This window comes from Rutidosis leptorrhynchoides, chromosome 8, assembly GCF_046630445.1.
Source record: "Rutidosis leptorrhynchoides isolate AG116_Rl617_1_P2 chromosome 8, CSIRO_AGI_Rlap_v1, whole genome shotgun sequence".
NCBI lineage: Eukaryota > Viridiplantae > Streptophyta > Magnoliopsida > Asterales > Asteraceae > Rutidosis > Rutidosis leptorrhynchoides.
Genome location: NC_092340.1, coordinates 256,587,242 through 256,600,928, shown reverse-complemented (window position 1 = coordinate 256,600,928; position 13,687 = coordinate 256,587,242). Strand labels below are relative to the sequence as shown.

General features: G+C 33.7%; 1 protein-coding gene across 1 annotated transcript; it reads left to right on the top strand.

Moving 5' to 3' along the window:
• The first annotated feature begins 5,260 nt into the window (after positions 1–5,260).
• Positions 5,261–6,491, top strand: LOC139864135 (uncharacterized). The gene is made up of 3 exons (XM_071852723.1): positions 5,261–5,629; positions 5,698–5,932; positions 6,007–6,491. Exons 1-3 carry the CDS (start codon positions 5,261–5,263, stop codon positions 6,489–6,491), a joined length of 1,089 nt encoding a protein of 362 aa, XP_071708824.1.
• Positions 6,492–13,687: the final 7,196 nt, after the last annotated feature.

Below are 13,687 nucleotides of genomic sequence, written 5' to 3'. Positions count from 1 at the left end.
TCAAGATTACATGTCTTCAAAGCCCAAAATACTTTGTGTTCAATTTCTACTGGAAGGTGACATGCTTTTCCGTAAATGAGTCTAAAAGGTGTGGTGCCAATTGGAGTTTTGTAGGCTGTTCTAAAAGCCCAGAGTGCATCCTCCAATTTCATGGACCATTCCTTCGGATTTGATCCTACAGTTTTCTCTAGAATACGTTTTAATGCTCAGTTGGTATTTTCAACTTACCCACTTGTTTGTGGATGATAAGCAGTTGAGATTTTATGAGTTACTCCATATCTTTTGAGAACTTTCTCAAGTTGATTATTACAAAAATGAGTACCCCGATCACTTATTAAAGCTTTCGGTGTTCCAAACCTTGCAAAAAGACGTTTTAAGAAGTTGACTACAACTCGTGCATCGTTAGTTGGGAGAGCTTGTGCTTCCGCCCATTTAGATACATAATCAATGGCAACGAGAATGTAGAGATTATTATGAGATTTTGGAAATGGACCCATAAAGTCAATACCCCAAATGTCAAATACTTCACATACTTGAATGACATTTTGTGGCATTTCATCACGTTGACTTATTTTTCCGGCCCTTTGACATTCATCACAGGATTTGCAAAGAAGGTGTGCGTCTTTGAAAATTGTAGGCCAATAGAATCCAGCGTCGTAGACTTTTCTTGCTGTGAGTTGAGGCCCATAATGCCCTCCTGTTGGTCCTGTGTGACAATGGTTTAAAATTTGACTGGCTTCATCCCCTAATACACATCGGTGTATTATTCCATCGGGACAACTTTTAAACAAATGTGAATCTTCCCAGAAATAGTGTTTTATATCACTAAAGAATTTCTTTCGTTTTTGGTGAACCCTTTTTCAAGGAATCAACATACTAAGTAGTTTGCATAGTCTGCAAACCATGGAATTGCACTATAATCTATCTTCAATAGATATTCATCAGGAAAGTAATCTTGTATGGCCGATTCATTTAGAACTTCTAATTCGGGATTTTCAAGATGAGAAAGATGATCAGCGGCGAGATTTTCTGCTCCCTTTTTGTCTCGGATTTCAATATCGAACTCTTGTAGGAGTAAGTTCCAACGAATTAATCATGGTTTGGCATCTTGTTTTGAAAATAGGTATCTAAGAGCAGAATGGTCAGTATAGACCACCGTTTTAGCTAGAACGAGATATGAACGAAATTTGTCAAAAGCAAAGACAATAGGAAGGAGTTCTTTTTCAGTAGTTGTGTAGTTCGTTTGTGCTCCTTGTTACGTCTTACTAGCATAATAAATAGGTTGAAATCGTTTTTCAATTCTTTGTCCTAAAACGGCTCCCATTGCAAAATCACTTGCATCGCACATAAGTTCAAACGGTAGATTCCAATTTGGAGTTATCATGATCGGCGCATTAGTGAGTTTTTCTTTAAGAATATTAAAAGATTTGATGCATTCATCTGAAAAGATGAATGGAACGTCCTTTTCTAGGAGTTTATTCATAGGAGTGGCAATTTTAGAAAAATCTTTTATGAAACGTCGGTAAAAACTGGCATGCCCTAGAAAACTCCTAACTCCTCTAACATTGGTGGGATGTAGAAGTTTAGCAATTATATCTACTTTAGCTCTATCCACTTTAATTCCTTCTTTTGAAATTTTATGACCAAGAACGATGCCTTCTTTAACCATGAAATGGCATTTCTCCCAATTAAGTACTAGATTTGATTGCTCGCATCTAATTAGCATTCATTTAAGATTAACTAGACATGTTTCAAAAGTATCACCGAAGACTGAAAAGTCATCCATGAAAACTTCCATGCATTCTTCTATCATGTCGTGAAAAATCGCCATCATGCACCTTTGAAAGGTTGCAGGGGCGTTGCAAAGTCCAAATGGCATGCGTTTGTAAGAAAAAGTACCATAGGGGCATGTGAATGTGGTTTTCTCTTGATCCTCGGGTGCTATTGGAATTTGAAAATATCCGGAAAAACTGTCAAGAAAACAATAGTAACTATTTTCGGCTAATCTTTCCAACATTTGATCAATGAAAGGTAAGGGAAAGTGATCTTTTCTGGTAGCATCATTTAATTTTCTATAATCAATACAAATACGCCATCCTGTTACAGTCCTAGTAGAAATAAGCTCATTTTTTTCATTTGTGATGACAGTCATGCCACCCTTCTTAGGTACACATTGAACTGGGCTTACCCATGGACTATCAGAAATTGGATAAATTAAACCTGCATCTAGCAGTTTAATAATTTCTTTCTTAACAACATCTTACATATTAGGATTTAGTCTTCATTGGCGTTGCACATAGGTTTTACGACCTTCTTCCATAAGGATTTTATGTGTGCAATACGAAGGACTTATGCCTTTAATGTCATGAATCTTCCATGCAATAGCTGGTTTATGAGCTTTTAGCACAAAAATGAGTTGAGATTTTTCATTTTCAGTAAGAGAAGACGATATTATTACAGGTAATTCAGATTCACCATGTAAATAAGCGTATTCCAAATGGTTTGGAAGTGGCTTGAACTCTAATGTCGGTGGTTCTTCTATCGATGATTTGTATCGATATCTGTCTTCCTCTTTTAGCATTTGAATTTCTTCTGTTGTTGGTTCATATTTATTAGCCATAAGTGTAGCTAACATTTCAGCTTCATTAATTGGTTCAGTTCCTTCTCCTAAAAAACATTCTCCTGTTCCTTGTAATTCTGGAAATTCTTCTAACAATTCTGCATGTGAATCTATAGTTTGAATATAATAACATGTATCATCTGCAGATTGCGGTTGTTGCATGGCTCTATCAACAGAAAAGGTAACACTCTCATCCTCTATACTTAGGGTCAGTTTCTTACCGAACACGTCTATTATTGCTTTAGCCTTGTTTAAGAATGGTCTTCCTAATATGAGAGGAACTCGAGAATCTTCTTCCATGTCCAGAATAACAAAATCTACTGGAAATACTAAAGTACCAACTTTAACTAGCATGTTCTCCATTATCCCTCTAGGATATTTTACTGATCGATCGGCTAGTTGTATGCTTATTCATGTTGGTTTTAATTCTCCAAGGTCTAGTTTAGCGTATAGTGAATACGACATTAAGGTGTCGTTTGTTTTTTTGCTTTGAAGACCTTATTATGTATTATTTCTGCGGGCGGGCAGACGTTTTAGTTTGTAGACCGTTTGTTTTTTGGAAGATATAAGACAAAAAAAGAGCTACATATGTCTTCTAAGTTGCAGACCTAGAAAATTGCTTCTAAACTTAAAAGCTCTTTTTAACCTAATATCTCTTTCACAACCACACCTCCATCCTTTCATTATCAGCTACCCATCTTTTTTTTTCCAACCACCAGCTCCATCATCTTCGTCACCCACATCGCCTCCGACTTCATCACCGACATCAATTTCGTCTCCGGTGTCACGTTCGTTCTCAACAGCTACTGGTATCTTTCTTTTGCCCATTTTTTATTTATTTATAAATAATTGCTGATTTCTTAATAGATCTATATTCTCTTTCAATTTCTAGAGGTAATTGTTGAATAATCAACATTCTCTATATGAAATATTGCTTAATTTTGGGATGTTAAAACACAATGATGTAGTCACAGTACACCATCGCCATTTTTTACATCCTTTTAAATTCATAGTTTAACTTCCTATTCTACTAATTTTATGAGTTACAAATATAATTTCTTTGTTGAGAAATTTTTAAAGCAGCATCTATTAATTTGTATATTCTTTGTGTGTTTTATGTATTAAATTCATTTGTGGTATATACTAAAAACAAGTCAGATTTGTACACCTATATGTATATTATACATGTATAGTGATTATATTATTTGTTTCTTAGTTGAAAATGGATGAAGGTCGAAACCATTGGTCGAATGAAGTACTTAAATGCTTATTAGAGGTATCACTTGAAGAAATTGCTAGGGTAGGAAGAAGGGGAGGTAGTTTACAAAAGGAGTCTTGGGCTAAATTAGCCGAAACCTTTAAGGATAGGTTTAATTTGGTATTGTCTCAAAAGCAAATTAGAAATGGTTATGATAACCTCAAAGCCAAATACTCCGGATGGGTGTATTTGAGGAACAAGACCGGGAATATCTATAATCCTCAAACAAACATGTTCACGATGTCGAATGAAGAGTGGGATGCATTTAAGAAGGTGTGTTCATTTTTATAAACTTTTACCATTTATCACATACTTATGACGACTACACAATATTTATAGCACCCTTTATTAATTTGGACGCATGGTCATCCAAAGGCAGCTTCTTTGAAAAATTACCCATTACCTCATCATGACTTATGTATTGCTTTGTTTGATGGTGCTAGTGCTACCGGTAACAATAAATGGGCATCTACCCAAGCTTCTCGGGCCTCTTCCTCTTCTATTAATCAAGGGGTCTTAACACTTCAAATTGAAGATGACCCTTTTATCAATTTAGGTGATGATGTTGGAGACTCCCAACAACAAAGTTCTCATGCTCGGGATGAGATTCCTACACCTGAAGAAGAGCCGAGCGCTTCGGACAGAGGCAGGCCTAAGAAAAAGGCTAAAACATCTATTAGTCTTGATGACTTAACAATGGATATGCAAAATGCACTTAGACATATGGTTAAAAGTAAGCAAGGGCCATCAATAGATGAATGCTATGAGAGGCTGAAGTTAGTTGGGTTAGAACCTACCGATCCTATATTTTTGGCCGCTTTTAATATTTTTGGGCAATCAACACAAATGAGAGAGGCATGGATGACGCTGCCAGCATATCCCGAGGTGTTAAAAAGGTGGATTAAGTTGACCGGGGTGACACTAGGGATGTTTAAGTAGTAATGTTATGTGTTACACACCTTCTGGAACAATTTGTGACTTTTGTTTAACTAGATTATGAAACTAGTATTATGAATTATGAACTAGGAACAAGCTGATGACATACAGTCCATGTTTGTGACTTTTGTTTAACTAGTATTATGAACTTTTGGTTACTACTTGTATTTTGAAATGCTATGATGAATGCTATGCTACATTCCATAATTTGGAAACTAGTTATTTTGAAATATTATGATCTTTTGTTATGTTACAGTCCATGTCTTAATTTTTATTTATTATGTTACAGTCCATTTCTTTGATTAGTACTTACTATGGATGTTTAGTTGTTATTTTATTATAGGTGTATTATGGATTACAATCATAAACTTTTGTTAATCATAGTTATATATTTATATATACGTTACTATTGGTCAAGAAAAAGAAAAAGAGATCTAGGTTCTATCATGACGGGGGGACTATTTACGTTACAATTATTGCAAGGAAACGATACACAATGCGTTGAGTTGCTACGTATGTCACGAGATTCGTATGTTCGACTTTGCACTCATTTTAGAGTAAAGGGATGGTTAAAGGATAGCAAGCACCTATCAGTTGAAGAGAAAATTGCTATGTTTTTAATGATGTTAGGTCACAATCAACGTTATGTACTCGTCAAACGTTTATTTCAACACTCAAAGCAAACAATTCATAAGTATTTTCATGAAGTATTGGCTACAATGTTGGATTTCGCAAAAGAGACTATAATACCAACATCTTTTGATCCCAATCCAAATGTTCCGGGATACCACAGGAGGTTACGTCGAGTTTTTAAGGTAAAGCGAGATCAAAAATTTCTTTTGATTAATATATTTTTTATTATTCACTAATATAATTTTTATAGGGAGCGGTTGGTGCACTTGATGGGACTTTGATTCATGCTCGTGTTCCAGCTCAAATGCAACATTTGTATAGAGGAAGAGGAAAAGGAGATTGTTATCAAAATGTTTTAGCAATATGTGATTTCAACATGATATTTACGTTTATTGTTGCCGGATGGGAAGGAGTAGCACATGATTCCCGAGTATTATCTGAAGCTTTAACAAATCAAGATGCACCATTTCCTCTTCCTCCGCCAGGTACATTCACCTATTCAAGTGTCGATAACTATAATTTATATAAATATAAATGTTAATTATTTATTATATTTTAGATAAATATTACCTTTGTAATGCTGCGTATACACACACTTGTGGATTTATTGCACCATATCGTAACGTAAGGTATTGGCTTGGAGATTTTCGCCAAAGGCGTGCGTTAAACAACAAAGAAAAATTCAACCATGGACATGCGAAACTAAGAAATGTTATTGAACATTCTTTTGGTGTTTTAAAAGCACGCTTTGCGATATTAAATAAAATGGCTCCTTTCAACTTAGTTACCCAAAGAAATGTTACAATTGCATGTTTTGCTCTTCATAATTTTATAAGAAAAGAGGGTTTAAGTGACGAGCTATTCGCAAAATATGACCAACCAAACGTGCAAGTTGATAATGATCATGTACAACATAATGGGAATGAAGAGGTGGATGATGATGATGATGATGATGTTCAACCACATGGAACCAGAGCGGATCGTCAATATATGATTAATTTGCGAGATCAAATTGCTGAACAACTTATGCAAACTAGGAGATGAATGTTTTACCCTTGCTATTTAAATTATTAGATGATAGTTGTTTGGACTTGTTGTAATTTGTAGTGTACTTTAAATCCTAGATTAAATACTGTTTTTTATTTATATTAGTTCTTAGTAAAATGATAAAACATTAAAATTACGTTAATTCAGAATCAGGTTCACTTTTGCAGACAAAAAAACAAACAGTCTTCTAATTTCAGTTTGCAGACTTCAGGACCACATCTTCTTTGGCAGACCTGGTCGCAGACTGTAGACATAAAACATCTTAAAAAAAAAACAGCACCCAAATTTATACTAGCACCTAAGTCTGCCAATGCTTCTATTGAACTAAGACTACCTAGAAAACATGAAATTGTGAAACTTCCTGGATCTGATAATTTTTCTGGTATCTTATTCAACAACACTGCAGAACAATTAGCATTCATAGTTACAGCCGAAAGTTCTTTCATTTTCTTTCTATTTGTGATTAGATCTTTCAAGAATTTAGCATATCTAGGCATTTCTGAAATCACATCAATGAAAGGAAGATTGACATTTATTTGTTTAAACATATCCAAGAATTTGGATTGCTCGGCTTCAAGTCTTTCTTTTCTCATTTTACTCGGGTAAGGAAGTGGTGGCTGGTATGGTTTAACATAAGGTTTAACCTTAACTGTGTTATCTTCATTAACCTTTTCAACTACCGGTTCTTTTTCTTTTTCTTGCTCAGATTATGGTTCTTGTGGAGTAGGAATAGAGTCATCAGAAATTACAGGTATTTCAGGTGGTTTAAGTGTAATACCATTTCTTGTGGTAATGGCTTTAGCTGTTTCATTCCGGGGGTTAGCATTTGTATCGCTAGGTAGACTTTCCAGTTTTCTTTCACCTATCAATCTTGCAAGGTTGCCCACTTCTTGTTCCAAATTTTTAATAGAAGCTTGTTGATTTCTAAATGCTTGAGCATTTTGTTCATTGGTTTGTTTCTGAGATGTGAAAAACCGAGTTTGAGATTCAACTAGCTTTGACATCATATCCTCTAAATTTGGCTTTTTATCATCGGTTTGTGGTGGTTTGTTTTGAAAAATAGGTCTTGGCTGGTTGTAAGTATTATTGGATACTTGTTGATTGCTAGGACCTTGTTGATTGTTGGTTATAATTCTGATTTTGATTGTAGATTGGTCTTGGCGGTTGATAATTATTCTGATAATTATTTTCAGGCCTTTGGTTCATGTATGAAACATTCTCTCTTTGTTCCATTGTTTGTTCAATACTGAGACAATCTTTTGTCAAATGTGGTCCTCCACACTGCTCACAACTAATTCGTATTGAGTGAATATCTTTAGTCATCTTTTCCATTCGTCTCTCGACAGCATCTATCTTTGCGGACATGGAATCAAAGTCATGGCTAGAATCGGCTCTAGTTGCTTTAGATGATCTAACGATATCTTTTTCTTGATGCCACTCATGTGAGTGGGAAGCAGTGTTATCAATAATTTTGTAAGCTTCAGTTGCGGTTTTCTTCATAATAGAACCACCAGCTGCTATATCGATGTCTTTTCGTGTAGTGATGTCGCATCCTTGATAGAATATTTGTACTATTTGATAAGTGTCTAAACCATGTTTCGGACATCCTCTCAACAACTTTCCAAATCTTGTCCACGCTTCATATAGAGTTTCATTTGGCTTCTGCGTGAACGTAACAATTTCTCCTTGAAGTCTCACGGCTTTAGATGCCGAAAAGAATTGTTTAAGAAATTTTTCAACTAAAACGTCCCATGTATCAATCGCCCCTTTAGGTAACGATTCTAACCAATCTTTTGCTTCTCCCTTTAAAGTTCAGGGAAATAACATGAGATATATCTGTTCATCCTCCACTTCTCTAATTTTAAATAGAGTACAGATCCTATTAAAGGTACGAAGATGTTCGTTTGGATCTTCCTTCGGTGCACCACTAAATTGGCATTGATTAGTTACCATGTGTAGAATTTGTCCTTTGATTTCATAATCTGGCCCATTAATGTCTGGTTGAGTAATTGCGTGACCTTGGCTAGTGCGTTTAGCTCTCATTCGGTCTTCCATACTTAGAGGTTCCAGATTCTCCATGATTGAATTTGTTGAATCTGAATCACTAGAGGATTCTGATTTAATGGTTTGTTCCTCGACAATCTCTGTTTGAATGATTTATGGTTCCGGAGGAAAGATTAATGGTTCCGGATATCTGAATTGTCCCTGAATATCCTCCGGATTCTCAATTGTGAGGTCGGGTTCAACAAATAGATTATCAGAAATTTGAATTGGAGTACTTAGTCGACTAGATGACGATTCTAAAGAAAAATCAACAGCGACAATATTGGCTAGATGTCTTGATCGTGTTACAGGTGGTGAACGTACGAAAGGTGGTGAACGTTTTGCTCGGTGCATTCACTGAATATCCTATTAGTTATAAAAATAAAAATTATATAAGTTATCAAATTAATAGACTTTTTTGATTTTGCCCACGTTTCAAATAGCCAATAGATGCAACAGGTAGCCAGGACCCTTTAAATCGGAAGCCTATAACTCGCCACTAATAAATCCAACTATTACTACGAACCAGAAAATTTTGGATGTCTATCAATTTAACCACTTAAAATAATTTTTCGTCGAAATTTAAAGAAATTTTAGAGAAGAAGTAGAAAATTCTATGTCCTAAAAACTAGAGCGTCGAGAAATGAGAAAGAAAAAGAGTGTGACGGAAAACGTCGAAAAATAAATGGTCGAAAAATAATAAAAAGAACGTAGCGCGTCGAAACTTTAAAGTCTAAAAACTAAGAATTAAAAGTTGCGTCTAAAGGTATTAAAGCTTAAAGAAAATTCTATATCCAAAACGGCAATAACTTAAAAAGTACTAAAATCTTAAAACGGCGTCGCAAAATTCTAAAGCACCTATATCTTAGTCTAAAGAAAAAGCACTTAAGGAATTTTACGGCAAAGCCTAAAAATCTAGAAATAAAAATAACTATGGCAAAAACTATATTAAAAACTAATTACGAGCGATAAAAATAAATATTACGAATAAACGATTAAAAAGATACAAAATTTAAAAATAAAACTTAAGGTTATAAAAATACAATTTTTATAAAAATATTATTTTTATATTATTATTTTATAAAAGTATTAATTTTTATATAATTAATAAAACTAAATAAAACTTAAAATACAAATTAAATAACAACTAAACTAAATTATTATTAAAATAAACCCTAATTAGGTAATTAATAATAATAATTAATAATCTTAACCCTAATTCGGCTGTCCTAGGTTTCAGACGTGTCACCTCAGTTCATGCGATCGCATGAGTTGAGGGTTAATTTTCCATGCGGTCGCATGGATCCAGAAATCAGGCCAGATAGTTGGGCTGCTACAGTGTTCGGGCCGTATTCTTTTTTATTTTTTTATTTTCTGTTTTATATTTATATAAAGTATTTATATAGAATAAATAAAAACTTAAATTTAAAAACTAAAATAGAAATAAAAATACTTTATAATTTTATATATTTTGAACAACTCTTAAAAATATATATATATTTTGTTTTTATTTTTATATTTTTGTATTTTTAATATTTAAAACGTATTTTTACAGAAAGAAATTAAAACTTATTAATTTTTTTTATATAGCGTTGCGCTTTCGGCGTTGTTTTTTTCCCCGGCAGCGGCGCCAAAAATACTTGATGTGCGTAGAGGTGTATACGAAATAGCTATATTTTTACTAGGAAAAACTATTAAATACGATACAATTTTACACAAGTTATTTATTTATTTATAGAGTGGATATACCTAAACCTTGCTACAACACTTATAGGTAGTATACCTAATCGTACAGTAGTGTAGTTTTTAGTAAGTCCGGTTCGTCCACAGGGAACTAGCCAAGTTTAACGCTATATTTTTAAAACTATATTTGTATATAAATATATTTTTTTTGAATAGCTGTATATATAAATATATATATATAAATATAAATATAAATAATATTATTATTATTATAAAAGGGGGGGTTTTTACCGTTTAATGACCGGTTTGTCGATTTTAAAACTTTAGTTGCAGTTAAAACCTAATGTAAAATATTAAAAATAAAAATAATTTAATTTAAAGAGTAAAGTATATGACAATAATTAAAGTGCGATAAATTAAAATGCGATAAATAAAATTGCGATAATTAAAAAGTACGATAATTAAAAGTGCAATTAAATAAAATGATAGTAAATAAAAGTGCGATGAAATATGAAATAAAGGAATTATGCTTATTTAAACTTCCGTAATCATGATGTTCGACGTATTGATTTTAGTTTATTACCATGGGTTAATTGTCCTTTGTCCTGGATTATTCAATATGTCCATTTGGTTTTTGTCCATAACAGTCCATCAGTCATAAATATAAAGTGCGAGTGTCCTCGTCAAATTATCCTTATATCCGAAGTCAAATATTCTAACTAATTGGGGACTTAAACTATAATTACACCAATTTTCCTTGTATGTAATTCACCCCCGTTTTAATAAGTCCATTGACTATTAATCCATTCCCGTGTTCGGTTAAATGAACGATTATTAGTACTTATAAATATCCCGCCCATCGTGTCCGATCGAGTGTATATGGTTATTTATAGGTACGTCCAATTGTAAATCTTTATATTAAATTAACATTCAATTAAACAAATATAAAGCCCATTAATAGCCCATAGTCTAATTTCCACAAGTGTCGTTCTTTTGTCCAAACCCCAATTATGGTACAAAGCCCAATTACCCCGTCTTTAATATTTTAGCCCAACATCACGATTACTTCGGCTTAAATAAGCATAATAATAACTTAGCTACGAGACATTAATTTAAAAAGGTTGAACATAACTTACAATGATTAATAATAGCGTAGCGTTACACGGACAGAATTTCGACTTACACACTTACAACATTCGATAACATACCCTTATTATTATTAATCTTAAATTAAAATTAAAATTATAATATATATATATATATATATATATATATATATATATATATATATCTGTGAGAGATAGAGAGTAGAGAAAGATGTGTTTTGAGCTCGAGCACCAACTGCTTTTTATAGGAATGTGACCAGAAAAAGTAGGCCATGCGATCGCATGGGATTTAGGCCTCCAGGCCATGCGATCGCATGGAGGTAAGATCCAGCTCACAATTCTTTGTCTCCTAGTTTGCCGACAGTTTATATATATAATATAATATATATAATTTTAAGAATTATTTATATATTATATTATATTTATGTGCATAGTTGACTTGTAATTTTTAGTCCGTTGCGTCGAGCGTTGAGAGTTGACTCTGGTCCCGGTTCCGGATTTTCGAACGTCCTTGCGTACTATTTAATATCTTGTACTTTGCGTTTTGCGTCTTGTACTCTTGTAATTTTGAGACGTTTCTCATCAATAATTTGAACCACTTTGATTGTACTTTGTACTTTTTAGCTTTTTGGTCGTTTGCGTCTTCAAATCGTCGAATCTGTCTTTTGTCTTCACCTTTTATTATTTAAACGAATATCACTTGTAAATAGAACAATTGCAACTAAAAGCTTGTCTTTCTTGAGGGATAATGCTATGAAATATATGTTCGTTTTTAGCATTATCAGATTTATAAAATTAAACGCTAACCAACGTCAAAGTGTTGGTGTAGTGAGTGAGTATAACCTAGGTCCTCTATAGTGAGTGTGTTGGGCTCGTCGAAGCTTACAACAGTGGAAGACTACCCCGTTCGGTTTGAAAGGAGAACTGAAAATGTATTGAACTTATGTAGCGGTAAGAATTATTGCCTGTGTTTTAATGAAGCGTGTGAAGGTTTTTTCTGAACTTGGTACCTTTTAAATAAAGGCAAAGCGAAGGTGGTTAGTGAAACGCCGCCAGGGGACGATATTGATTTTGGAGAGGCGATCCAATCTTTACTCGATGATGCTCGCGAGAATCTTGGTTGTGGTTCGTCTGAATTTAGCGTGGCAAATGATGTTCGGTTGTTCGGGTGTATTTCATCAATCGCCCAATGGGGTTTTTTTTTTTAAAGGTCTTCAAGATCGGGGTGTGATTGCTCCTTCATCGGAAACTTTGATCGGTGAAGGTTCCCAAATGTCCTACCGTTCAAAAGTGTTAACTGACCGGGTAAGAAAATTTGGCGAGAAACGGTCGACGGCAAATTCCAAAAGGTGGTGCCTTAGTTCGCTGTCGTCTTTGTTTGTTTGGTCATTTTGATTTGTTTTGTTTCGAATCCTTCTTTTGTTTAGCTTGGTTTTGTAGCTTGGTTTTGTGGTTGGTTCTAGTGCTATGTGTTCTATTATGACGCTGTGTGGTTCGTTTTCGATTTAGCGGGGCGGTTCAGTCATAGATCGTTTTCTCGATTGTTTTGTGTAGCTTTTTGGGTATGAGCCTCGCCTCACCTCCGTTATGTACTTCTCGATTGTTGACGTTTTGTTTTTAAACACATTTTCGTTTCTATATGAGTTTTCGTCTTTCTTGTAGAAAAAAAAATGCAATAATACAATACTTTTTAAAACAATCAATATTCTAATTAACTTTATATCCACAATGTAGCCTGCAAAAATATCAGCATCACACTTACTACCACAATAAATATAATAATTTTCAGGTCCAATTGTAGGTGATGATCCCATCATATTCCAATTGAACCACCAACCCATCAAATTAAAAATGTTGATCTACTACTCTGTTTACGTATAAATAATATAATGTTGTCTTGTAGATGTAAATGTAGATGTAAATAAAGAGTGTATCACACCTCCATATTTGAAAATCACTTAAACCCATGTGTTAATGTTAAGTTATTTCCAAATAATGGTAAAGTTGACTTCACTAGAATTTTATGTTTAAACATATAGTCTTGGATAACAAGTTCAGTTGATCACATTTATAGTTAAACAGCGTTGCGTGTCTGACTAATGGACATTCTTGTTCAAGAAACCTTTAAACAAGGATTAAACCGAAAGTCCAACAGTGTTCTCAAGTAAAAGATGAACCTTTCAAAGTAGACTTTTTGATTTTTCGCTACAATAAACATGGTTATAAATTGCATATGCCTTTAATGTAAAGTTGCTGCTAACTAATGGTAATATTGACTTCATTGCGAAGTTAAGTTTAAACAAATGCAGTAAATTAGTTATTGAAAGTAATTAAGTCGATATAACAACTACCAAGTTAAGA

Excerpts from the sequence above, each read along its gene's own strand:
- LOC139864135 (XM_071852723.1), top strand. The coding sequence starts at position 5,261 with ATGACGGGGGGACTATTTACGTTACAATTATTGCAAGGAAACGATACA. Across the intron at positions 5,630-5,697 it reads GGTTACGTCGAGTTTTTAAG|GGAGCGGTTGGTGCACTTGA; the intron begins GTAAAGCGAGAT and ends TAATTTTTATAG. Across the intron at positions 5,933-6,006 it reads ATTTCCTCTTCCTCCGCCAG|ATAAATATTACCTTTGTAAT; the intron begins GTACATTCACCT and ends ATTATATTTTAG.